The 23896-nt window shown below is 35.3% G+C and overlaps 2 protein-coding genes across 2 annotated transcripts in view; one reads left to right on the forward strand and one right to left on the reverse strand.

Annotated features, from left to right (window-relative positions):
* LOC144972790 (acid phosphatase type 7-like) lies at positions 1-23132 on the reverse strand. Its single transcript, XM_078914431.1, has 12 exons — positions 22662-23132; positions 11547-11747; positions 10250-10435; positions 9442-9467; positions 9045-9142; positions 7946-8011; positions 6915-7029; positions 6626-6739; positions 6225-6353; positions 5724-5795; positions 2840-2977; positions 1-1825 (listed from the first exon to the last, which is right to left on the reverse strand). Exons 1-12 carry the CDS (start codon positions 22753-22755, stop codon positions 1673-1675), a joined length of 1392 nt encoding a protein of 463 aa, XP_078770557.1. The 5' UTR covers positions 22756-23132; the 3' UTR covers positions 1-1672.
* LOC144972795 (saccharopine dehydrogenase-like oxidoreductase) overlaps positions 15513-23896 on the forward strand; it is a 50474-nt gene continuing 42090 nt past the window's right edge. The window contains exon 1 of the mRNA XM_078914468.1: positions 15513-15576. The gene's annotated coding sequence lies outside the window, so the exon portion shown is untranslated. The remainder of the gene's footprint in view (positions 15577-23896) is intronic.

Consider the following 23896-nt stretch of genomic DNA (forward strand, 5'->3'; position numbering starts at 1 on the left):
AAACTCAAACAAAATCATAACATAAAATATCATAGTTTTGTATATTATATTACTACTTCTAGTGTACATCTATTCTTAATAGAAGAGATAAAACTTACTTTATGTACATTTTTAATGAATTGTAATTTCCTTAAAAATATTTTTTGAATACCTTCTATTCAAGAAATTTAATATCAACTTTTAGTCAAAAGGACTGAAAGTATTTGTTTTTACTTGTTATATCTTTGTAGCCCAGTGGTTACGGATCATACAAATAAGACACAAATATCATTAATACATTAAAACTGTTAAACAATGTAAAAACTAAGATATAAAGTAAATGAGTAAACTTAAGTTGAGCACTCCTTAAATTGTAACAGATTATTAGCATATATCTTTAACCAGATGACGTTTATAAATTTAACATGAACATTGATAGAATAATATTTGACAGAGATAAATGGATAAGTGAAAGATAAAAAGAGAGAAACAGAATGAGAAAGAGGGACAAAGAAAGAGTGAAAGAGAGGGAGAGTGAAAAAGAAAGAGAAAAAAAAGAGTGAGAGTGAGAGAGAGAGAGAGAGAGAGAGAGAGAGAGAGAGAGAGAGAGAGAGAGAGAGAGAGAGAGAGAGAGAGAGAGAGAGAGTAGTTGAATTGATGGGGCTTTTTTCTAATTTGGGGAAAGTTATAATAATTAACTGTGCTACCACTCTTGACCTACTTACAAATAAAATTTACTCATTTAACCCCTCCCCAACCCCCTTCCTTTTCTACCATCAATTGCCTTGTCTCAATTTTGACATCTGGCGCCAGTTTGTGCAGGCTGAGTGTCACCAAAAAGTCAGTCGTGTCAAAATATGACACAAGACATAATGATGTTTATTTTCACGGATCCACCACTTGACCTGAGCTTTTATCAGAGGAAAGTGTTTGATACGGCAAAATCAGTGGAAAGTTTATGAGAAAATCGAAATATCCTGGAATTCCGCGGATTCGCGGAAGATTATCATCACTGATCATTTAATTAAAGAGATAGGAATTTTTAAAATAAGCCAAGAATCATAATAATGACTAAAATAAATCCAGCAGTAAATCCCACCACAAAATAGAAGGGAATATTTTTCATATGTTTACAGAATTTCAATGTTATAACATTGAAAGGCATTGACGTTTACATACGAAAAAGCAATATACAGCATGTCTAACAAAAACCCCTTCTCTTATATACCCCCCCCCCCCCCCCAATATTTTTAAACAAGAAAAAAATTATAAAATGCAATCTATTTATATCGACGTTGTTGGGAATGGTGATTTCATGGCGTTATAACCAACTGCTGAGATCACATCTCTCACCGACCATTTGACAAAAACTGTTAATCACACCATTACCAAACTGAGTACTAATCAAACTAATTATAAATTTTTAAAAAATAAAACAAGTTATGTATACAAATAAAATAAAAATAAAACTTAGCTACTAGGACTAGTCAAGAAAGTCATTTGTTTACAACGGTAAAAAGAAAAAAAAAAGTCAATCATTTATCATGTTTATGCCATTCAACATGCAAAAAGATAATTTTCCACTGATGCAGTGTGACTGTTACCAAAAACATGATTGTTACCATTACCAAAAACAAAACAGCAAGTCTGGTTATAAAACATTGATAAATAAGTTCTCAAAACTTTTTAAATGTTACAAAAGGTCCTTTCCTCCTTTCTCGACGAGGTGTTTGAATTTTTTCCAGGCCATGTTCAAGTCCCCTACAGGCTTGACGGGTGTTGGGTCATACTCGTAAGGACCGTGTTTGTCTTTGATCACCATCAACTTGTCAATTATGGTCCCATCCTACAGGTGAACAGAATCATTTTTTTAAAAATAGAAAACATAAAATCATCTTTATAAGTCGATGTATTCAGGAATAAAAAAAAAACGTGTTTTAAAAAAATCCCTTCTGAAGTCATCATTTTCAAAATCAAATAAGTAAACCTTTTTTCTTTCTTCACAAGGTAATAAAGCATGTCAATAAATAATTTAAAAAATAGAGTATTCCTTCAGATTCATTTGACTCATGGAGCCAGAGTTTATCCCAGTTTCTATAGCATTTTTGTTTGTTTGTTTGTTGCTTTAGGTCTCTTCCAACACAATTGAGGTTATATGAGAGACCGCTGAAACAAAAAAACAAGCAATCTAACACTAACAAAAATAGTACAAATGTAAATCAAAATCATAACCTAAAGATATCATAAGCTAAATTATAAATAACCAAGAACAAACAGGCAGAAGATTTACAGAAAAAAAAAAATCCCCTGTCAAAATACAATCACAAACCAAAGAAGCAGGATAGGCTAGTAAAGAGAAGAAGAAACGACATCACTATCGGATCGTACACCCATGCGAACATCATAGGTATACGATTCAAGGGTGATGCTCCCATCCAACCACCCGCTTTCTATAGCATCAAATGGACAATAGCAATTGCTTGATACCCGCTAGTCTATTGCAAAGTACTTTCTGCCAGATCTAACAGACCCAGCTACCCATTTACTGCTGAGTGCACGACAGGGTCAGAAAAAATCTGAACTGCACCTGGGATCGATCTCGGTCCCTTTGCGTGTGAAGTGAGTGATCTACCAACTGAGCTACGGGGACCCCCTGTCGATAAGTTATACTTTTCTCTTTTGTAAGCCTTAAATGCATGGATACCTCCAAATATTTATTCCATTTAATTCTATTGTTAATTTCTTCATAAAAAACCTATGTTTTTTGGCAACTTTTTTCTTTTTTTTTAAAAGAATCTCATTCTCTCTTTGGCAATCTAATTATTGAAATTGATGAAAAAATTAAATGTGATTCACTTACCTTGTCGTCTGAGACCTGTTCCATGTATAAATGAGTTGAGTTGTACACCTTCATACGAGTGTAGCCATAGTCCAAGGCACGGAAAGCAGACCAACTTGCAGCATTCTTTACAAATGGGTTGTGCTTCTCACTGCAGCCCTGGATATAGAAAATAAATGACAGGATGTCTTATTTATTACCAGTGACCATTATAATTCCACAATGACTTATACAAAAATGTGGTAATATAATTTGTTGGTGAACAATGCATGAAAGTAAGATATATAAAATGTATATTATACTTATACTCATGTTAATAATAATGAAGAATTGACGTATAAGTGTCTTCATAATGTTCTTCTCAATATATAAACATAAAGAGAATAGATCAGTTCCATTTTAAGTAACCTAACACATAGACTTAACAATTTTCATAATTATATGAGAAAGATTTGAAACATGACTTATAATCATGCTGTTTTATACTTTCTGTTTACATCGCATAGTTAGTCAGCTGAAATGATTGGTGAAAATGGCTGAACTTTTGAACGAAAATAGACCAACAGGCAAAAATATGGATTAATTAATAAACACATACACAGATATGACATGTCAATTGACTAGTTCAATCCTGTATGTCCCACCTGTATAATACCTATCATGGTAAAAATAAATTTGAAGAGTCCATTTTGGCATTAGTTGAAAATGAAAGGAAGAGAACAATTCTATTTAGAAGGATGGTATCTAACTGACAGAAAGCTGCGTATCTTCATCGTTGTTGTAATTTTTAAGCTGATTATTTGATTCGACTTCTTAAAAGAATAAGAAGAAGACAGAAGAAGAGCAAGAAGAAGAAGAGAGAGAAGAAGAAGAGAGTGAAGAAGAAAAAGAAGAATGAGAAGAAGAAGTGAAGAAGAAAAAAGACAGAGAGAAGAGAAGAAGAAGAAAGAAGAAGAGAAGAAATAGAAGAAGAAAAGAAAAGAAGAAGAAGAAGAAGAAAGAAAGAAGAGAAGAAGAAGAAGAAGAAAAGAAGAAGAAAAGAAGAAGAAGAAGAAAGAGAAGAGAGAAAAAGAAGAAGAAGAAGAAGAAGAAGAAGAAGAGAAGAGAAAAGAAGAAAGAAGAAGAGAAAGAAGAAGAAGTAGATAGAAGAAAAGAAGAAGAAGAAGAAGAGAAGAAAGAAGAGAAGAATAAGAAGACAGAGAAGAAGAGAAGAAGAAGAGAAAAGAAGAAGAAGAAGAAGAAAAGAAGAAGAAGAAGAGAAGAAGACGATGATAGAATGAAGAAGAAGAAGAAGAAGAAAGAAGAATGAAGAGAAGAGAAGAAAGAAGAAGAAGAAGAAGAAGAAGAAGAAGAAGAAGAAGAAGAAGAAGAAGAAGAAGAAGAAGAAGAAGAAGAAGAAGAAGAAGAAGAAGAAAGAAGAAGAAGAAGAAGAGAAGAAGAAGAAGAAGAAAGAAGAAAGAAGAAGAAGAAGAAGAAGAAGAAGAAGAAAAGAAGAAGAAGAAGAAGAAGAAGAGGAAGAAGAAGAAGAAGAAAAGAAGAAGAAAAGAAGAAAAAGAAGAAGAAGAAGAAAAGAAGAAGAAAAGAAGAAGAAAAGAAGAAGAAGAAGAAGAAGAAGAAAAGAAGAAGAAGAAGAGAAGAAGAAGAAGAAGAAGAAGAAGAAGAAGAAGAAGAAGAAGAAGAAGAAGAAGAAGAAGAAGAAGAAGAAGAAGAAGAAGAAGAAGAAGAAGAAGAAGAAGAAGAAGAGGAGGTGGTGGTGGTGCGGTCGTGTGTGAAGGAGGAAAAAGAGAAAAATTAAAACAATCACGGTCGTGAGGAAAGAATAGGTTACTTCCAATGAGAGTTTACGAAGAAGAATATATATTTCGAAGAAAAATAATTATTTCACATTTTTTTTTTCCCAGTTGACATTTAGACTGATACATAAATACCATGGGGAGGAGAAAAGAGAGACAGAGAAATGCATGTGTGTCTGTAGCAAAATAGAGAGAAATGGCCCGGTTTGACACACGTTGTGCGTACTAGTTATTTACTGACTAGGTGTGTGTTAGACGACTCAGGCAATGAATACATCCACATCTAGCAGAGCATGTAGGTCGCATGATAATATAGCTAACTGATAGATGGTCTAATTTTGTTTTGTCTTTGATGTGACAAATAAAAAGTTTTTTCTTATTAATGTCGGGGTTTGAAACGGAATAAAATCTGATTTTTTCGAGGAATGAAATAAAACTCTTTTATTTTCTTTTTTGTTTGTTGATTCTGTTCTTTGACGTTACAAATTTTATTTTTACTATTAATCTAAAAAAAAAATATCTTAGCACTTAACAGAATATATAGACCAAAATCGTACTGCTGGAAATCCGACAATAGTCGGATTATTTACTGGCCTGTACTGTGTAGTTTTAAAATTGTTCACTACTTTCCTGTAGCCCCTTTTCTCCATCTTTTTCAAGCAATTATAACTTTTTAAACTATCATCACTACCTTGCCTGATATGTCTATTTTTCATATCATATCGAATGCATCAGCTTCTAAAAGTATAATTTTCATCTACTGCAGGAAATCAGTTTGGATTGACGTGCAATAAGAGTCATCCATTTATTTGTGTAGAAAAGAAGTGAAATATGAATGAGAATGATTGCCATTACAGTATCATTTTCTCATTTCTTACCTGACAAATTAATGTTTTTCTTTTTCTTGTTTTAAAATTTTGCATGATTCTTGAATGATTCTCACTTTCAGTGGTGGTAAGTTGCTAAAAAAAATGTTACCAATAAGTTAAATTTTATCTACTCACATGTTTGACAGAAAAACTGATCCTTGATAATAATTGTCTACACAAGTAATGAAAAGAAAACTGACAAAAGAATAATGGCTAGACATGACAGCATTCTAGTTTACTTACGGCAGAGCCTGTGATGATGTGAACGGGTGCCTTTGGATTGGTGTATGGTTGTTCCGTGCTGCCATTCAAAACCTGGAGGTATCCGTAAAATAGTACAAGAAAAATTTATACTCGGAAAATCAAAATTAGGCTCGAACTACTCAATAGAAAGCATTTCTACATATGTTTCCTACATCAGAAATAACAAACAAGATAAAACAAAATAAATTCTGCAACTATGTTGACAAGTAGAGTAAACTATTAAATAACACAATAAGAATGTTAGCAATTTTGCAATTTTCAAAGTTAGTTTAATCCCACTCAGTTGGTAATCCTAGCTATGACGTTGCCATTTAAGATGTTTGAAAATACTTCTCTAAGCCTTTATCACTCTATATAGCCTCTAGTTATAGGGAATGAACACAGAGAATATGGTTATTTTGCTTTTGTTTTGTTGTTCTTTCATCTCTTAGATCAACAGTATTCATGTTATTATATTTTGTCAAAGAACAGCATCCACACCTTCCTATTGTAGACAGGCCAAAGTCTTTCATAAGAATGTTCATGAGCCCACAGTGCAATATCCACTCCATTCTCATAGAACATTTTTTCCCAGCCAAGGATGTGAAGGTACGGGATTCCAGTACGAATCTGTAAATTGATAAAATATAATTTTGAACTCGAGCAGCATGACTTAATTACAAAAGATGGAAAACTATGCCAAAGACAAAGATCTTCTGGGTTTTTTTTAGAGACAATTATTTTCAGATAAATGGTAAAACATACACAACAACAACAGCTATTGAGTAAATAAAATCTTTGACCTTCTGTCATTTTACTACCTTCAATTCTAGATGTCTTAAAATATAAAAATGGAGATATCTAATCAAAACAATCTAATAAAATATGATCATTCGACTTACTAGACTCTCATGATGAGTACAATCATCATTGTCAGTGTTTGAACAGTACATGGGCCGGTGTCCAAATGTAATCACCCATGGTTGCTTTGCACGGTTTTCAGGTTTGTTGGCATCCTGAAAAATTGAATCAAAAAGAATGCTTTCATTAAATCTATATAGGTCGATAAATGCCATAACATAATAAACAAATAATCTATAAAACTATCACAACAAATTGATTTTCAATATAAAAGCATGAATTTATTTTACAAGAGTATAGAAAAAAAGGCACAATAAATTGTTTACAGACCTTGAGTTCATTTTCCAACCATTCGTAATGCTCAACTATGGGCACCAAACCATACTGGGGGAAGAAAACCAGCTCTGTTGCCGTGGATATGAACCGAATTGGACCCATTTTGAAACTACGAAAAAAATAAAGAAAGAACACAAAACGATATATGGATATATTCTTAAACTAGAATAAAATGTACACCGACTTCTAGTTCATGGGCAGACACACACTTTAGTATAATACACAGATGGAATTAGATATCGGTAAGCAGTGATTGTAGGGTAGAAACCTTTCAAATAGCAGGAGACATGTAGTAAACAAAATTCAGGAGTTCAGAATTCTGATTTTTATTTTTAAAAATTAATTTTACTAAATCCACTATCCTAGAAAATATTACATAGTTAAACATAAATCACATTGGGTGGAAAACTCATTGGAAGAGGCCAATGTCCAACTATAATGATGGCAAACAAAATTGTTACTTTTATTTCATGACCCAGAAATGAGGATAAAGTTTAGGTATATAGGTCTCCTGACTATGAAGGATCGGTGGATGTTTTCCTTTAATTTTTTTTTTTTTATATTAATTTTTATAGATGTTTTTTTTTTTTCATTTTCAAATTAAAAAAAAAAAGACTGTCCCATGAATACTTTATACAAAGATGATATCAATCAACCTTTTTACAAAATCGAGAATTCCTCAAAAAGCTCAATATCTCCTAACCTGCATTAATAGCAAATGCAATTCATTAAAGAATGTGCACTTTTAAACTCGAGCATTTTTACTTATCTCAATATTCACTAAATGCATTCAAATGGATCAAAGGCCAACAGTAACACTTAACATGTAGGACAAGGGATGATGCCCGAAGGCAACTTTGATTTTTTTTTTTTTATTCAGAGACAATATTGTGAAGGTCAGGAACTTGTTTTACAACTGAGTATGGTAAGGATTCACCTTTGCACCAACGACAGCGGGTCAGGAGCATAGTCTAAAACATGATGGGCCACATTTGTTTTCATATATTGATGATCAACTAATTTACCTGTAGTACATTCTCTGATTGACATCTCCTGGCATACGGAAACGGTTCTTGTAATTGGAGAAGTTGCTAGATGGACAAAGTTGAAATAATTCATTAGTTTGATTTCAAAAACGTGCAATCATTATCGAGCAACCCTGATTGATCAAGAAAACAATCATTACTAGTACTTTATAAGGTAGTGTGTAACTCATATCTATATGTATTTAATAAACTGATACTCTTGTCTCTCATTTTCTTTTCTTAATGTCTAATCTTTGTTTGTGTTCATTTTCTATCAAAAATTTCTTATAAAAGTTTTCAATGCAATAATTCTAAAGGCTAGGATTCAACACACATAAAAGGATCCACAGCTATACTGTGCTCCACCACAACTTATATAAATGATTACTGGAAAAGACTTTTCAGCCTCTTCCATATCTGTATCAACCCATAGTGGTCATAGGATGCCTAATCACTCCCCTTTAAATTTAATCATGTACATATATGGAAAAAAATAAAAAAGATGAAGTGCATTTTTTGTTTACCTTCCACTCATAATAGCTGCATATTTGTTCTACAATCTCCTTACATTCAAGAACCATCGTATTTGTCTTAACATGCTTATTGAAAGCGTTGAAACCTTAGCCTGAGTAAAATCATACTGCAACAAATTGTTGCTCGACAGACAGATAGCTTGTATTTCTTCCAATACCAATCAAGCATCCGACCCCACACCATATCAATTCTATCAAATTTAAAACAGAAAAAATAACATGATGAGGAAAAATAGGAAAAGAGAATAATTGATCCCATCTCGATAAAAAAATAATAATAATGCATTAAGCTGAGAAAAGAGAAGAGAATGTGTGTGTGTGTGTGTGTGTGTGTGTGTGTGTGTGTGTGTGTGTGTGTGTGTGTGTGTAGAGAGAGAGAGAGAGAGAGAGAGAGAGAGAGAGAGAGAGAGAGAGAGAGAGAGAGAGAGAGAGAGAGAGAGAGAGGTGAGTGAGAGAAAAAAAAAAGAGGAGTAAGTAGATAGATAATAAGTTTCAATAAACCCAATCATTTATCTAAATATACCCTCCCGAGGCACAAACGGAAACAGGGAAATATAACGACATACTAAGCCTCCTCGTGGTTTCCAGGACAAGTCATGTAAGGCAAGGTGGCAGCTAGTGGTTCTATCTGACGCATGAACTCATCTCCCACCTGGGCATTGTCCTGAAAGAATAATAATAGCATAATAGTTTTTAAAGTGATGCTCTAACTCTATTACACCAAAATCATTGAGAGAATTCAATAAGTCAGATGAAAAAAGTCAATTACTATCGTAAAAAATGTTACTTTAAGTGATCTATGATAATTTGAACCAAATAAATTCACCAAAGCAAAATGATATACTCAAATAAGGCAAAAATAAATAAATAAATAAATATAAATAAATGATAATAATAATAATAGCAAACAGCAAGATAATGTACAATTTATATTTATTCTTCATTGAGTAAGGAGGTACTTACCACATCCATATTGTAAGCGAAATCCCCTGAAAATAATTTTTTTAACTGTATAAATTATTGAAAATAAAAATATGAAAGCTAGTACAATACCTGAAATCAAATAATGTTTACTCAACAAACTTGCATTTTTGAAGGAAATCGATTAGTATGTATATAAAACATCAGACATTAACAGCAGTCAATGTTGTAAGGTGCGCAAAATGTGAGTTTTGGGAGAAAATTTTTAAAAACCCAAAATCGCAGAGGAAGTCAGGCTCAGTCCACTTTAATCTTTGCGTTTGATTTCAATGTATTGCCTCAGAAGAGGCCTTTGTAGTCTAATGGGATCCGTGCTCCTAAATGATGTGAAAAGTTTTTTGATTTTTTCAAAGAAACACTAGGTTGACCAGCCATAATCAAAAGTTTATAGCTGGCTGATAGTCCAAATAAAGCGAACTCATTCTAGAATACTTATTATAAAATATGTAGTTAAATCCAGACAGAAAATTGCTGGTGAAGTTATGGCCATTGAGCAAAAATGTAAAAATGAAAACAACATGGGCCAGAGTAAAAATTTGTTCCTGAACTTTGTATAACAAATCAATTGTGGAACAAAGCAAACTAAGGAAAATTTTTCATTCAGCTCGTTTTATATATCAATTAGGTAGTTTAAAAGCTGTCAATGCTTGCTAAGAATATTTCAAACTTTGGAGCATTGTGAAAAAAATATGTGCCCCTACCGCATCAACCAAACGTGCAAACAATCAAACAACTCTGTCTGAACACACAAGTACTGTTCAACCCTCACAACAAAGCAGTTTTTACCTACCGACATGTAAAATGGCGTCATACATTCCTCGCGCAGCTTCAACTTGCAGTCTGGGTAAAGACTGGGCATTCTCATTACCCAGATCCCCATAGATGGCAAGGCTTGGACCCCATTTATCACCTGCTGGCCACGTCTTAAATGAAAAAATGTCCGAAAACCCATATTGCTTGCTGCCAACCATGTAATCTGAAAAAGATTGAAATGAACAAATGAAATATCATTTCACATGTAACTGAAGAAGAAGAAGAAGATGAAGAAGAAGAAGAGGAAGAAGAAGAAGAAGAAGAAGATGAAGAAGAAGAAGAAGAAGAAGAAGAAGAAGAAGAAGAAGAGGATGAATAGGATTTGAGCACTCTGATCAGATTCCACTAGGAATTACTTGATTGTTATTTGATTATTTCATATAATATTGTCCCTTGAACCTGAGTTTCACTGTGAATTTATAAAATTAATCATCTGTATCCTAGAATACGGGCATGACAGCAGGAACAGATTCACCCTATATCTGATTATCTCATCCTTCTCGTTATATACCAATAATAATAATAATAATAATAATAATAATAATAATAATAATAATAATAATAATAATAATAATAATAATAATAATGATAATGATAATAATAATAATAATAATAATATAATAATAATAATAATATAATAATAATAATAATAATAATAATAATAATAATAATAATAATAAACAATAATAAGAAACAGCAACAAACAAAACTTAAGTTCCCTCTATTTGGCGAGGTGGGATTTCAAACTCAGTACCTCCTGGGTACAAAGGGAAGACAATACCACTATATGCCAAACTGTTTCCAGTTCAACAAAAAAAATTGTTTTGAACACTTTAACTTGGGCAAAAAATCCAATTGACATTCTGGGATTGATAAATATTCTGAAGTCTTAATTGGTACGTAACATCTTGTACGGCTTTGTTGATTTCAGATGTTACACAAATATTGTACACTACTTTGATTTTTTTTAAAAATAATAATAATAATAATAATCATAATAATAATAATAATAATAATAAAAAGAGAGAAGAAGAAGAAGAAGAAGAAGAAGAAGAAGAAGAAGAAGAAGAAGAAGAAGAAGAAGAAGAAGAAGAAGAAGAAGAAGAAGAAGAAGAAGAAGAAGAAGAAGAAGAAAAGAAGAAGGAGAAGAGAAGAAGAAGAAGAAGAAGAAGAAGAAGAAGAAGAAGAAGAAGAAGAAGAAGAAGAAGAAGAAGAAGAAGAAGAAGAAGAAGAAGAAGAAGAAGAAGAAGAAGAAGAAGAAGAAGAAGACTCACAGTAAACAGTGTCATTAGCTAGACCAGCGAGGGTGACAGTGTGAACAAATTGAACTCTCTTCTCTTTGCCCCCATCAACAAATTTGGATCGTGTTCCGACAGCCTCTTGGTTCAAGGCACGACTGTTCTTCCCGTAGAGAACACGGCTGTCTTGTGTGTCATTAATGGTGTTCCATACTACTATCATTTGGTCTGAGGAACCTGGGGAGATATAGAAAGTAATCATCATCCTATTGGGAAAAATGGTGTGTGTGTTGTGAAAGAGAAAATAATCATGCAATGTTATGTTATCTAAATCATCAAGGGGAAGAGGGGATAATCATCGATTTTAAAGTTTCCTTTTGAAAAAAAAAAAAAGAAAAGAAAAGAAAAGAAATACCCTTATAAATTACCTCGGGATAACATACATTTATTTGACATCTAATAATCGAAATATATGGACTTTTCTAGCAAAATCTTGTTGGCTTTTTTTTTCTTTGCATTATTTACACACAATTTAAACATTACTTTCATGGTTAGTCTCCACATTTATCCACAAAGGTTGTGTTAGGTCACGCACTTAGTGATCGATGATATTATCTATACACACATATATTTATATGATTGAGGGGAATTAGCTAGAATCACATAGAGTGCTCGACAGTTTCTTTGGAGCGCAAATTATTTAGTATTCTCATCTCGTTTGTTTTTTCTCCCCCTCCAGCATCAGATGGGACATCGTCTCAAAACAAAAGAGCTATTCAGTAAACACAACAAATACAATTTACGTCTGGAAGAGAAATTCCACACAGTAAAAAAAAACAAAAAAAAACATAACACACCACACTAAGCAGAAAAAAAAACTTTTTCAATACTTGCCCCCACAGGAGGAAAAAATTACTATCCACAACCCAATACACACCCCAGTAAAACATCTATAACTTTGACAAATCAACCAGCTAATTTCAAAACAGGGAATAAGCCAAAAGACCAAAACACAGAGTTCAACGTGAACAAACCCACATATAGATAGTATGAAGTTGACGTCACTCAGGTCTATGTTATTGTTTTTTGCCATCCGCGTTTTTGAGTAATTCTCACTAAACTGTATTAACCAGACTATAAACGTTCAAGGCTACACATAGTTTTGTGTGTTGGTCCGTTATACTTCTGGATGGCAATATTGTGAGCTTCCAAGCCAAGCGCATACTATCTAGACTCTAGAGAGCCGTGCAAATTGTCAAACCCATCTGTTCAGAGCAAAAGAAAGAAACTAAAGTCACATGCCAATTTTGTTCAACAGATGTTTGTTTCAAAATAGTTGGTTACCCCAAAAATAGAAACAACAAAGTTCAACGTGCGGACAAAGCTAATGCTACGATAAGCAATACTCACTCCAAACATCTGATCTAATCATCAGAAAACATAAATGTTTATTGTGTGAAGGGAATGTCTCTACTCACACAGCATACCGTAAGGTTCACTTAAGCTTAGCAAAGGCAAAGTAAACGGTTTAGAATGCGCTACACTCAGGGATTCAGGATGTCAAAGATGAAGATAAAACTGGAAATAAAGTTCAGTGCATAACCTTCAGTGGTAACGTTGAAACATTTGACACCGCAAATGTTTACATAGAGTCACCATATTACACAGGCAAAGTAGAATGCTGTCTTTTAACAAAACCAAGTCGCCGATTTGATAATTGGTAATATAAAAGGTGCTAATGACAATGCCGAAAATGTTGAAGAATTACAACTTGCGCAACAAATAGCTTGCCCAGAAGAAACTAGATCTATGATCAAACAACAAGAGCCACCAATGGCTATTTCACTAGAGCCACAAAACTTTGATCACAATGATGATGTTAAGGCATAGAAGGAAGATGATTCCATAAGAAATTACTTTAAGCTTGTTGACAAAACTACAAATACAAAACAAAATGCAATATTGAAAACGATATACCGTATAGATCAATGACAAAATACTAGCTATTGCGCACGATTAAATTGCGTCAGGTAATGTAAGTAGCTCGTCAACACTTAAACGAAGCTCCGGACCATTCAAAAGCGAGTTGCGAAAAGTAGAGTGCCGAAGCACCCCTTACTGCCGACACAGCCGATAGAAACAACATTCTCGCACTGCAGCATAGACATAATTGGACCTTTACCACCGAAGTCCGAGAGAAATAACACACAAATTTTAACTTTTATTTGATTATGCTACATACTGGCCAGAGGCGGTCGCACTTAAATCAACGACATCAGACCATATAGCCGAAGCACTCATGACAATATTTTTACGCTTAGGTATACCTAACGAGATATTATCAGACAACGGATCTGTTTACCTTGCACATCATGCCGTGACCATGAAACTAATGGGAATCAAACAAATATTCTCAACACCATGACACCCAGAGACCAATGATCTTTTGAAAGAATGTACGGCATAATAAAAACAATGCTCAATATTTGTTGGGTTCGTGGCCGGTAAAAATTGAAGAAGTATCTCTACTACACATCTTCTTCACAGACCAACACCACTACAAGAAAACAGCAGAGCAAACCCGAGACAACAAGAAGACAAGATTTGGTTGAGTGTGTATTGTATTGTCTTTATGTGTTAACAAATATAGGCATGTTATATTATTATCAAAACCTTTTCATTTTATTTTGAGATTTCTTATTTATTAAATAAAGTTATAATTTAATACAATCAGCAGAATTGTTTAATAATTTCAAGTTATACTTTTGTGGGGACCTTCTTGTAATATTAGTCCGATTGCAGTTGGAAATATCTTTATATTTTAATGTCATAAAACCAGTGTATAAAAGTCGTACAAAGTTTTACAAAAAAGCAGAACTAAAAGAGTCAATTCACATTTCACGGAATCGAATAATTATCTAAAACAAAGGAAAACCAATTAGATCTTGGGGCTACGCACAATCATAAAGTAAAATGGGGGATCGACATCTGACATAAAAATGTGATAATTACATCAAAATCTTCGTTATGGGAATGTCTATTAAAACAATCGTCAAATATTTCTCATATTTCTTTTTTTTTTGTTGTTGAAATTTTGTGTGCATAAAATTCAATAAATTGGTTTGATTACGGTGAAATTTCAGACTTGCATCAGTAATGGTCCAGCGGTTACAGTCTTCTAAACTTTTCTGGGTTTTTTTTTCTTGCACCCTCTTTAAAAAATGTAAAGCCAACCCATGTGTAATGCTTAGATTCATACTCTCTATAGTGATCTCAATCTTTTATATTGAAAACTTATTCACTTTATATTCATGGTCAGGACGACCACATGATACATAATAAATCATTATCATGAAGATAATCATTAACCTAATTAGGATAATGTCATTGACAATGAAGCTGATAACAGATAGAGAAACTATTATAGTCCGTTCCACAAGCTGTGCGCATGCGTTGACGTTGGTATCTTCACAAATCTTCTGATGGATTTTAATGATAATTGTTTGAACACTAGAATTGTTAATGACGTTAAACCTTTTTTTCTGCATCGGTTATAGTACCATACTTTGGGATTTGTCTTCTTTACGGTATATAAAAACGAAGGGTCTGAAATGAGTGAACATTTGGGTGGTTGACAATAACAATATTATATACAGTGGATTCTTTTGTCATTACGATCACTGCACTCCACAAAGGCTTGGCCAGAGGTTTACTTTTCACGAGATTCATGTGCACTACTCACTAACATTGCCACAAAATGACACAGCAAATTGTACACTTTGTACACACTTGACATAAACAATTGTTACAATTAATACTTAAAAGCCAGAGGCGTAGCTTCCTGTTATGATTTTTACATTCATAAAAAAACTTATAACAATATGGATTAAACATGCAAATTTGTCACAATGAGCAAAATATACAAGTATTTATCTAGAGAGGCGAAGCGTGGAATTCTTCCTCATGCCATGCGGTGAATAGCAATATTATTATTAATAGATTGCCCACAAGCAAGGAACTCAGAGTGGAGAGGTCAAAATAATCATGTCATTTTAAGTATGCCTACGTAAGTAAGGAAGTATAATACACTGAAGTGTATCCCTAGTTTTATATTTGTGTCTATAAATGTTTGAGATGTATCTTTTTCAACTTGAGGATTCCTTTTACCGATGTGGCATATACCGTGGCCTTCGTGAACTCTAGTATAACGAAGGCCACGCATATACTCACTTCTGAAAACCGAACGCAGCTATGGGGTTGTTTTAAAATTGTTGTAATGGACAATACTTTGCGTTGGTTTGCGAGTATTTCCTTACAACGATCGAGCACATAACAATTTGATTTATCAGGCCTGCAATTAAGTACACGTCAACTTCTACCCATTTTCCATGTGACTATGGATTCGTCTAAAATATGATGCAGCGGAATCTGACAGCCCTGGTCTTTTTAATCGTTCAGTATCACATTTATTTGTATCCAATAACACCCTCAAGCACCAAAGTCCAATGAAACGACACGTTCAACAATCCTTCAACTATTTCTTTTGAAATTCTAATTATTTCAAAATCAAATGTAGTTCAATCCTCAAAGTTTAGGTCTCTACAACATGAAGAAGAAAAAGAAGAAGAAGAAGAAGAAGAAGAAGAAGAAGAAGAAGAAGAAGGAGGAGGTTACCTTAATTGGAATTTTAAAAAATAAATACCTAAATAAAACGGTATTTCGTTATTATATGGTGTAGTGTATTGTAGATTGCTAATGATAATTTGTTAAGTAGAAAACGTCAACAATAGTCAGCCATTTTGGAATCGAAGTGATTCTTTTTTATTCTTGAAATAACGTAATCGAATACTGCTATTTGGGTACTCAGGTATCCCACAATCTCCCCCTTAAAAAAAATTAGATGATTAAAAAAAAAAATGAGCTATTATACTTTCGCTCGTTTTGGTTTACATAATGGTTCATTCATTCTTACATTTGTTTTATACAGCTTAAATGATTAATTAAGAGTTAATGAGAAAGAAAAAAAAAGAAAAATTATCTCATATATCAATGATGAGTAAGAAAAAGTGTTTCTTCTGTGTAGAACTAAACTAGTTGAAGTGGTCAACAGTTCATAATGATAAAAGAAAACACAGTAATGGACTCTAATAGTCTTAACTAGTGTCAACTTCATGCGGCTGTGTAGATGCAAAGTGTTTTTGTGTTTGTGGTCGTAACGTCACGAATATTTCTTCCAATATTATAGTCAAGCTTAAGGCTTATAAATGGCCATGCCTACAGTGTGAATTTGTTAGGTTTTCTCACGTTGCGACCACTTCTCGTAGTGTAAGGTGCACTTGTAGTGTTGTGATTGTTTTGAGATTGCGTTCTCTGTGACATGTTGTCAGAGAGAGTTAGAGAATTTGGGAATTCTCTATGTGGTGAGGGCGGGACCTCGATCTGTGACCGCGTAGAATTTGGATCTCGGTCATTCGCTGGGGTTGTTTGAACCATGGTTGGTATCTCTGTCGTTCTGAAGTTTGGGACGATGTCCAATAGTGGTGCTGGTGCTGGTTTGCTTGTGATTGAGGGGTGTTTGTGTGAACAATTTGGTCGGAGTGTCGTCTCCATATGGCTCTGGGAGCTGTTTTGACTTCAAAGGTGCGTGTTCCCGTTTGGGCATGTATTACGCCGTGTTGCCATCGTTGGTGTCCGCGGTAGTCTCGGACCAGGACGTTGTCTCCGTTGTCGAAGTTCCTGGTGTTGGCAGAAGAGTGAGTATGAAGCTGACGGTCTTGACATGAAGATACTCTTGTATGAATGCTTGGTCGAATGATGTCTAGGTGAGTTCGCAGATGTCTGCCAAACATAAGTGATGCTGGGCTCTCGTTTGTTGTGGTGTGCGGTGCATTCCTATAAGCAAACAGGAATCTTGCCAGTTTTGTATGGATGGTACCCTTCTCATCTTTTGAAGCTTTCATTGCTTGTTTGAAAGTTTGGACCATTCGCTCAGCCAGCCCGTTGGTTGCTGGGTGGTAGGGTGTGCTAAGGGTGTGCTTGATTCCATTGACCTTTGTGAAGGATTTGAATTCATGGGATGTGAACTGCACACCGTTGTCAGATACGAGCTGTTCAGGTAAACCAAATCTTGCAAAAAGATTGCTCAATATATTGATTGTTGAAATGGATGTGGCATTGGATGTCGGTATTATTTCGGCCCATTTGGAATGGGCGTCGACGACCACTAGAAACATTAATCCCATGAATGGTCCCGCGAAGTCTATTTGAATTCTTTGCCATGGCTTGTCAGGCCAGTGCCATGGGTGAAGAGGAGCTTTCGGTGGATCAGGTTGAACTGAAGCACAACCAGGGCACCCTTTTGTAGTTGCCTCGATTTGTTTGTCAATAGCAGGCCACCAGAAGTATCCCCTAGCCAAGTTTTTCATTTTGACTATACCAATGTGTCCTTCATGAAGAACACTTAAGATTTTTGCATGCAGTTTTTGTGGAGGGATGAGTCTGTATCCCCAAAAGAGACAGTTTTGTTGCACTGACAGTTCGTTTTGTTTGTTGAAGTAAGGTTTCAGTTCTTCGTTGACTGTGTTTGGCCATCTGTCAGTTTGGACGTAATGTATGACTTGTGACAGTGTTTTGTCGTGGCGTGATTCTTTGGCAACGTTTGCTGCGTTGACTGGTAAGGACTCTATTACTTCTGTATAGAATAGTTCATCTGCTGAATCGGCCTCTTGACTTGAGTTTGTGGTGGGTAAAGGCAATCGTGAAAATCCGTCTGCATTAGCGTTTGACTTGGAGTTCCTGTATTCGATTGAGTAGTCGAAGGCTGAAAGGAAAATTGCATATCTCTGTTGTCTGGCTGCAGACATTGCAGGGACTGGTTTTGTGGGCGAGAAGATGTATTTGAGTGGCTGATGGTCAGTGATTAGTGTAAAGTGCCTGCCACATACATAATTGAAGAACTTTTTAACACCCCATGTGATAGCTAGGGCTTCTCTGTCTAGTTGGGAGTAATTCTGTTCTGCCTTATTGAGGGTTCTTGAGGCGTATGCAATAGGTCTTTCGTCGCCTTCTGGTGTGATGTGCGAGAGAACGCAGCCGATGCCGTATGGTGAAGCGTCACAGGCGAGTCGCAATGGTCGATCGGGTCGTAGCGCATGAGGACTTTGTCCGAAGCGATCATTGTTTTTATTTGAATGAAAGCGTGATCAGCTTCAGTTGACCATTCAAATTTTGTGTTATCCTGTAGAAGATTGTACAGTGGCTTCGCAATTTGAGCTACATTTTCCAGCCACTTGTGTAATAATTTACAAGCCCGAGGAATGATCTGAGTTGTGTTTTGTTTGTTGGCTGTGGTGCGTCGATGATGGCCTTGACCTTGTTTTCAGTTTTGTGCAAGCCATTTTTGGTTATTTTGACACCGCAAAAGATAACTTCGTCTTGGAAGAATTGGCATTTTTCAAGATTGACCTTCAGTCCATACTCTTGAAGTCTAGCTAGGACTAGTAGCAGATTTTGCCAGTGTTCATCGTTTGTTTTCCCTGTGACTATCATGTCATCTTGGTTGCATTGAACTCCGGGTGTTCCCTGGAGGATTGTGTCTATTGTCTTTTGCCAAATTGCTGGTGACGAAGAAATACCAAACGCTAAACGGTTGAAGGAATACAGTCCTTTTGACGTGTTGATTGTTGTTACTTTTTGTGACGCACTGTCTAAAGGGAGCTGAAGGTATGCTTGTCTCAGATCAATTTTAGAGAATGTTTGACCTTGTTCCAAAGTAGCTAACATGTCTTCCATTTTTGGCATTGTGTAATGCTCTGTGTTAAGTGCTGGGTTGACTGTTACCTTGAAGTCACCACATATTCTCACTGTTCCATTGCTTTTCAATACGGGTACGATGGGTGTGGCCCAATCCGAGGTTGCAATTTTTGTGATTATCCCTTGTTCTTCTAAGTTGTCTAGTTCTTTCTCAACTTTTTGTTTTAAGGCGTACGGCACTGGTCTGGCTTTGTGGAATTTGGGAACGGCTCCCTCTTTTAGATGAAGTGTTGCCTCTATTCCTTTTATTTTTCCAATTCCATCTGAAAATATATCTTGAAACTGAGCTTTCAATTTTTCTGTATTGAATCTATCTTTAGGTGTCGTCATCTGATGTATGCTCTGCCAGTTCAGTTTTATAGCGGCCAACCAGTTTCTTCCCAAAATAGGATTGCTGCCTTTGTCAAGTATAAGGAGTGGAAGTATTTTCTTCTGATTGTTGAGTTCTACATGAACTGAAATTTTTCCCAGTGGAATAATGGTTTCACCTGTGTATGTTTTCAGACGAACAGCTGTCTTTTCCAAATTTGGGAAGGTTTTGAATGTTTTTGTGAAGTCCCTCTTCGTCATCACTGAAACAGCAGATCCTGTGTCAACTTCCATTTTTGTAGGAATATTATTGATTTGCAAGTCTACCTTTATTTTTGGTGTGTTTCCTTCCATGTGAAACATTTCCAGTGTAAAATTATCTTCGGAAACATTGTCTTCATCTAGCTCGTGAACTTGTCGGGATTGTGAGGTTCTGTCTCCTCCTCTCCTCTGTTGTTGGCTGCCCTTCCTGGCCTGACACACTCTCTGAATGTGTCCTTGTTTGTTGCATGACTTACACACTGCATCACGGAGGTAGCAGTCGGCTCTCCTGTGGTTATTTTTCCCACATGATTGGCATGGTGGATATGTTTGTGAGTTATGTCTTCTGTTAGTAGGTAAAGGCTGATTTGTTTTTATAATGTTGAGATCAGCTGTTGATTTGCCGGATGTTGTTGTGTGGATTTCCGCTGCATCTCGCTGGGCAGTTTCCATTGCAAGTGCCAAAGCTGTTGCAGATTCTAAAGTGAGATTTGGCTCTTGCAAGAGTCTCTTTTGTATGGTTTCATCGCGTATTCCGCAAACAAATCTGTCACGCAGAGACATTTTTAAATTGTCTCCGAATTTGCAGTGTTCAGCCAACCGTTTTATGGATGCTAAAAAATCCGGAAGCGATTCGTCCATCGCTTGACTGCGTTTATGAAACTTGAATCTTTCAACTATCTCAAGTGGAGGGGGGCAGTAATGGTTGGACAGCAGTTTGCAAAGTTCTTCATAACTTTTACTAAAGGGAAGGTCGGGTGACGTCAAACATCGTAGTGTGTTGTACGTTTTAGCCCCGATGGATGATAGCAGAGTTGCTGTTTGTTTCTGTTCGGCAATGTCGTTTGCAACAAAAAACGCATCCAGTCTTTCTTTATAGTTTGTGAAGGACTCTAGTCCTTCGTTGAAGGTGTCGGGTCTTGGCATGTTGGTATGTACACGTACAAGACTGGAGAATGCAAGCTCAATAGTTGGTAGTAGTCTGTCAATAGACTATAGTTTTATGGCTTGGTAGAATGAAAATACATGTAAACGTTATTGCACTTATCTGGGTTCTAGATGCTCGTCGCCATTTGTAGTGTATTGTAGATTGCTAATGATAATTTGTTAAGTAGAAAACGTCAACAATAGTCAGCCATTTTGGAATCGAAGTGATTCTTTTTTATTCTTGAAATAACGTAATCGAATACTGCTATTTGGGTACTCAGGTATCCCACATATGGTTCAATAAGCACGTTGGAATCTAATGAAAAAATGTTACGTAACCAAACAGGACAAAGAAATCTATAAATAGTTAACGTGCTCTGCATTTTTTAAAATGTCGTTTCTCAACGCTTGACAGACTTTTTAAATCGTGTATTTAAAAAAAAATCATTATCATAATTAACGGTTCTTTATAAGATAAGATAAGATAATATGAACTTTATTAATCCAAAACAGGAAATTACATTGTGTTTTACATGCTCGAGGTAAAAGATAAGATTTTAGCAGGATAGATGATTATACAACAAAACAATAACAACGTATCAGAGGTAGTTGGCATTTAGTGCCGTAGAAAACATTCAGATCATTCATTCTCACACTCGCTCGTATATTTATGTTCTCCCACATTAATTAAAGATGTCAGAAATAATGGTATTAATTATAAATGAAAAGCATTAGAACTACATAACTAAATAAATGACATTTGATAATTCCTAATTGCAGCGGATAAGAAAGATTTGTTATAGTTATAGCATTCTTTATTTGCTTTTAAGCGCAGCAGCCTACAACGTCTATTGCTCCATTTGGTTTGAGGGTACAGATTATGACTTTCATCTATTACTATCTTATTCAATTTCTAATTACAAAGGGTTTTTGACATGGTTTCAAATTCATATCTTTTTGAGTCTGCCGTAATATTAATATTCTTTCCAAATTTGAGGACTCTATTCATTTTAATAATATCACATTTTCTAAGGTTGCCGCCCCGTGCAGGGAGACAAAAACTTATCATAGTTAAAAAGTGTCTGCGCATAGATATAGAGCCCTGCAATTTGGCATGAATAAAGTTTAGATGTTATTCTAAAAACAAGCGTTTTTATTTTAAAAACAGACGTTGTAAATAAAATTATAATAAATGCATTTGAAACTTGCCAATTTTTAACTTCATATAACTTCTGGAATTTTCAATGGATTTTTCCTTAATTGAAACCATTTAAAAGGAAATTGAAAGACGAAAATAATGATACCAAAATATCTGCGATATTCCTCTTTTTAACGAAGTTATGCATCTTTAATTGAACCCCCCAAAACGCAAACGGCAATTTCCAGTCACAACTTTCCTATGGACGAGTTGGGTCACAATTTGACTGCAACTGCTGCTGCTCACTAAACTACAAGTTGTACTGTTACTGATGCTGGCGATGATGATGTGGTGGTGATTGCAGCAGTGGTGGTAGTAATGATGACGTGGTGGAGGAGGTGGTAAAGTAAAAGTGCTAGTGCTATTGATGATGATGTGGTGGTAGTAATAGTTGTAGCAGTGGCGGTAGTTATGATGATGATGCAGTGGTGGTGGTGGTTGCAGAGGTAGTGGTGTTAGTGTGAGTGATGATGATGATGATGATGATGATGAAGTTGAAGTGGTGGTGGTTGCAGTTGCAGTGGGGTGGTAGTGTTGGTGATGTGGCGGTGGAGATTGTTGTAGTAGTGGTAGTGGTGATGATGATAATGGGTTTGTTTTTTTATCGACAATAAACTTTTTTAAAACTTGTTCAATTCAATTACCTGTAGCAATGTGGACTTGTTGTGGCTCGTACCAAACTATGGCACTTGAGATTCCAAACAGAAAAGTTATGATGAAGAAGAAAGTTGAATACATCGCGTTGTCCTGGTCTCTGCGACACGCGAATCTCTTTTTGACTCAATGGGAATAGGATTCTGACACTGACTGACCGGGATCTGAATTGAATAAGTTCAATCGTTGCCTATCACTCACTTCACTTATGCCTCTGCGCCGCGACGTGAGTAGCGAGTAGATTTCGCAAATGATTAGAATCACATATTGGTGATGTATACTTAATATCTAGTTAAGCATACTGACTTGGGCCCTGAGATGAATGAGGTCGAAGACTATCTAATCTACCAGATGAGATAAGAGGGAAACATGATTGTTCACCCTTCGACAACAACAAATTACGCTTCAGTGGTACGTGCCTTGTTTGTCACTCGATTTGTGACATAACGAATAACAAACACAGTCACATGACTCGTGTACGTGATTCGTAAGAGAAAAAAAGTGAAGCGATTCCGTCAAATAAACACCTATTATGTTCTGACTGGTTCTGACTGAATATTCTATCGTTTTCTTTCGACCGAAGAACATTGTCAAAAAGATTTAAAAACTCGCCATTTTTTATCATAACTTCATCTATAAATTTACTCTCTCTCTCTCTCTCTCTCTCTCTCTCTCTCTCTCTCTCTCTCTCTCTCTCTCTCTCTCTCTCTCTCTCTAACCAAAGGAGATGGCAGATAATTTTTTTTCCAAAACGCCAATTATTGAATAGATTTTTTTTAAATTAACACATTTACCAGCACATTATTACGGAATAGAATTCTCGATAGATTACACAACTCAAATTTATAGAATCACTTTAAATTCCCGTTTCACTCAATTTTTTATCATTGGGTGGCTTTGTTAGAAAGTAGGATACTTTGTGATAGACAAGCGTCCATGGCGTACTAAAAGAGTATTATAGCAGGGCTATGCAAGCGTCCCAACCTAAGAGTATCAAGCAAGGTCCTAGAAACCGTGAAAGACACATACTTTAAAACCATCGATCATCTGGTCCTGCAATGCCCAGTAACAAAATTAGAAGGGGGGGGGGGGGGGCTACGAAACAATCTTTGAAGCCGGAGATGACCTGACATCATGGATCGACAAACATAATTTGGAGGTGTAGACATACTATAGCAATGACTATGAAAATTTTTGTTTTCTATTTTTGTAGGAAATACTACTC

Source organism: Berghia stephanieae, chromosome 1 (assembly GCF_034508935.2).
Source record: "Berghia stephanieae isolate SIO BIC M18660-M18661 chromosome 1, UCSD_Bste_1.3, whole genome shotgun sequence".
NCBI lineage: Eukaryota > Metazoa > Mollusca > Gastropoda > Nudibranchia > Aeolidiidae > Berghia > Berghia stephanieae.

What these genes read in the sequence shown, in the direction of transcription:
- LOC144972790 (XM_078914431.1), bottom strand. Translation starts at nt 22,755, where the DNA reads ATGTATTCAACTTTCTTCTTCATCATAACTTTTCTGTTTGGAATCTCA. An exon ending in TGACGCCATTTTACATGTCG is followed by an intron (nt 9,468 to 10,249) that starts GTAGGTAAAAAC and finishes AATTATTTTCAG; the next exon opens with GGGATTTCGCTTACAATATG. An exon ending in AACAGGTCTCAGACGACAAG is followed by an intron (nt 1,826 to 2,839) that starts GTAAGTGAATCA and finishes GTTCACCTGTAG; the next exon opens with GATGGGACCATAATTGACAA.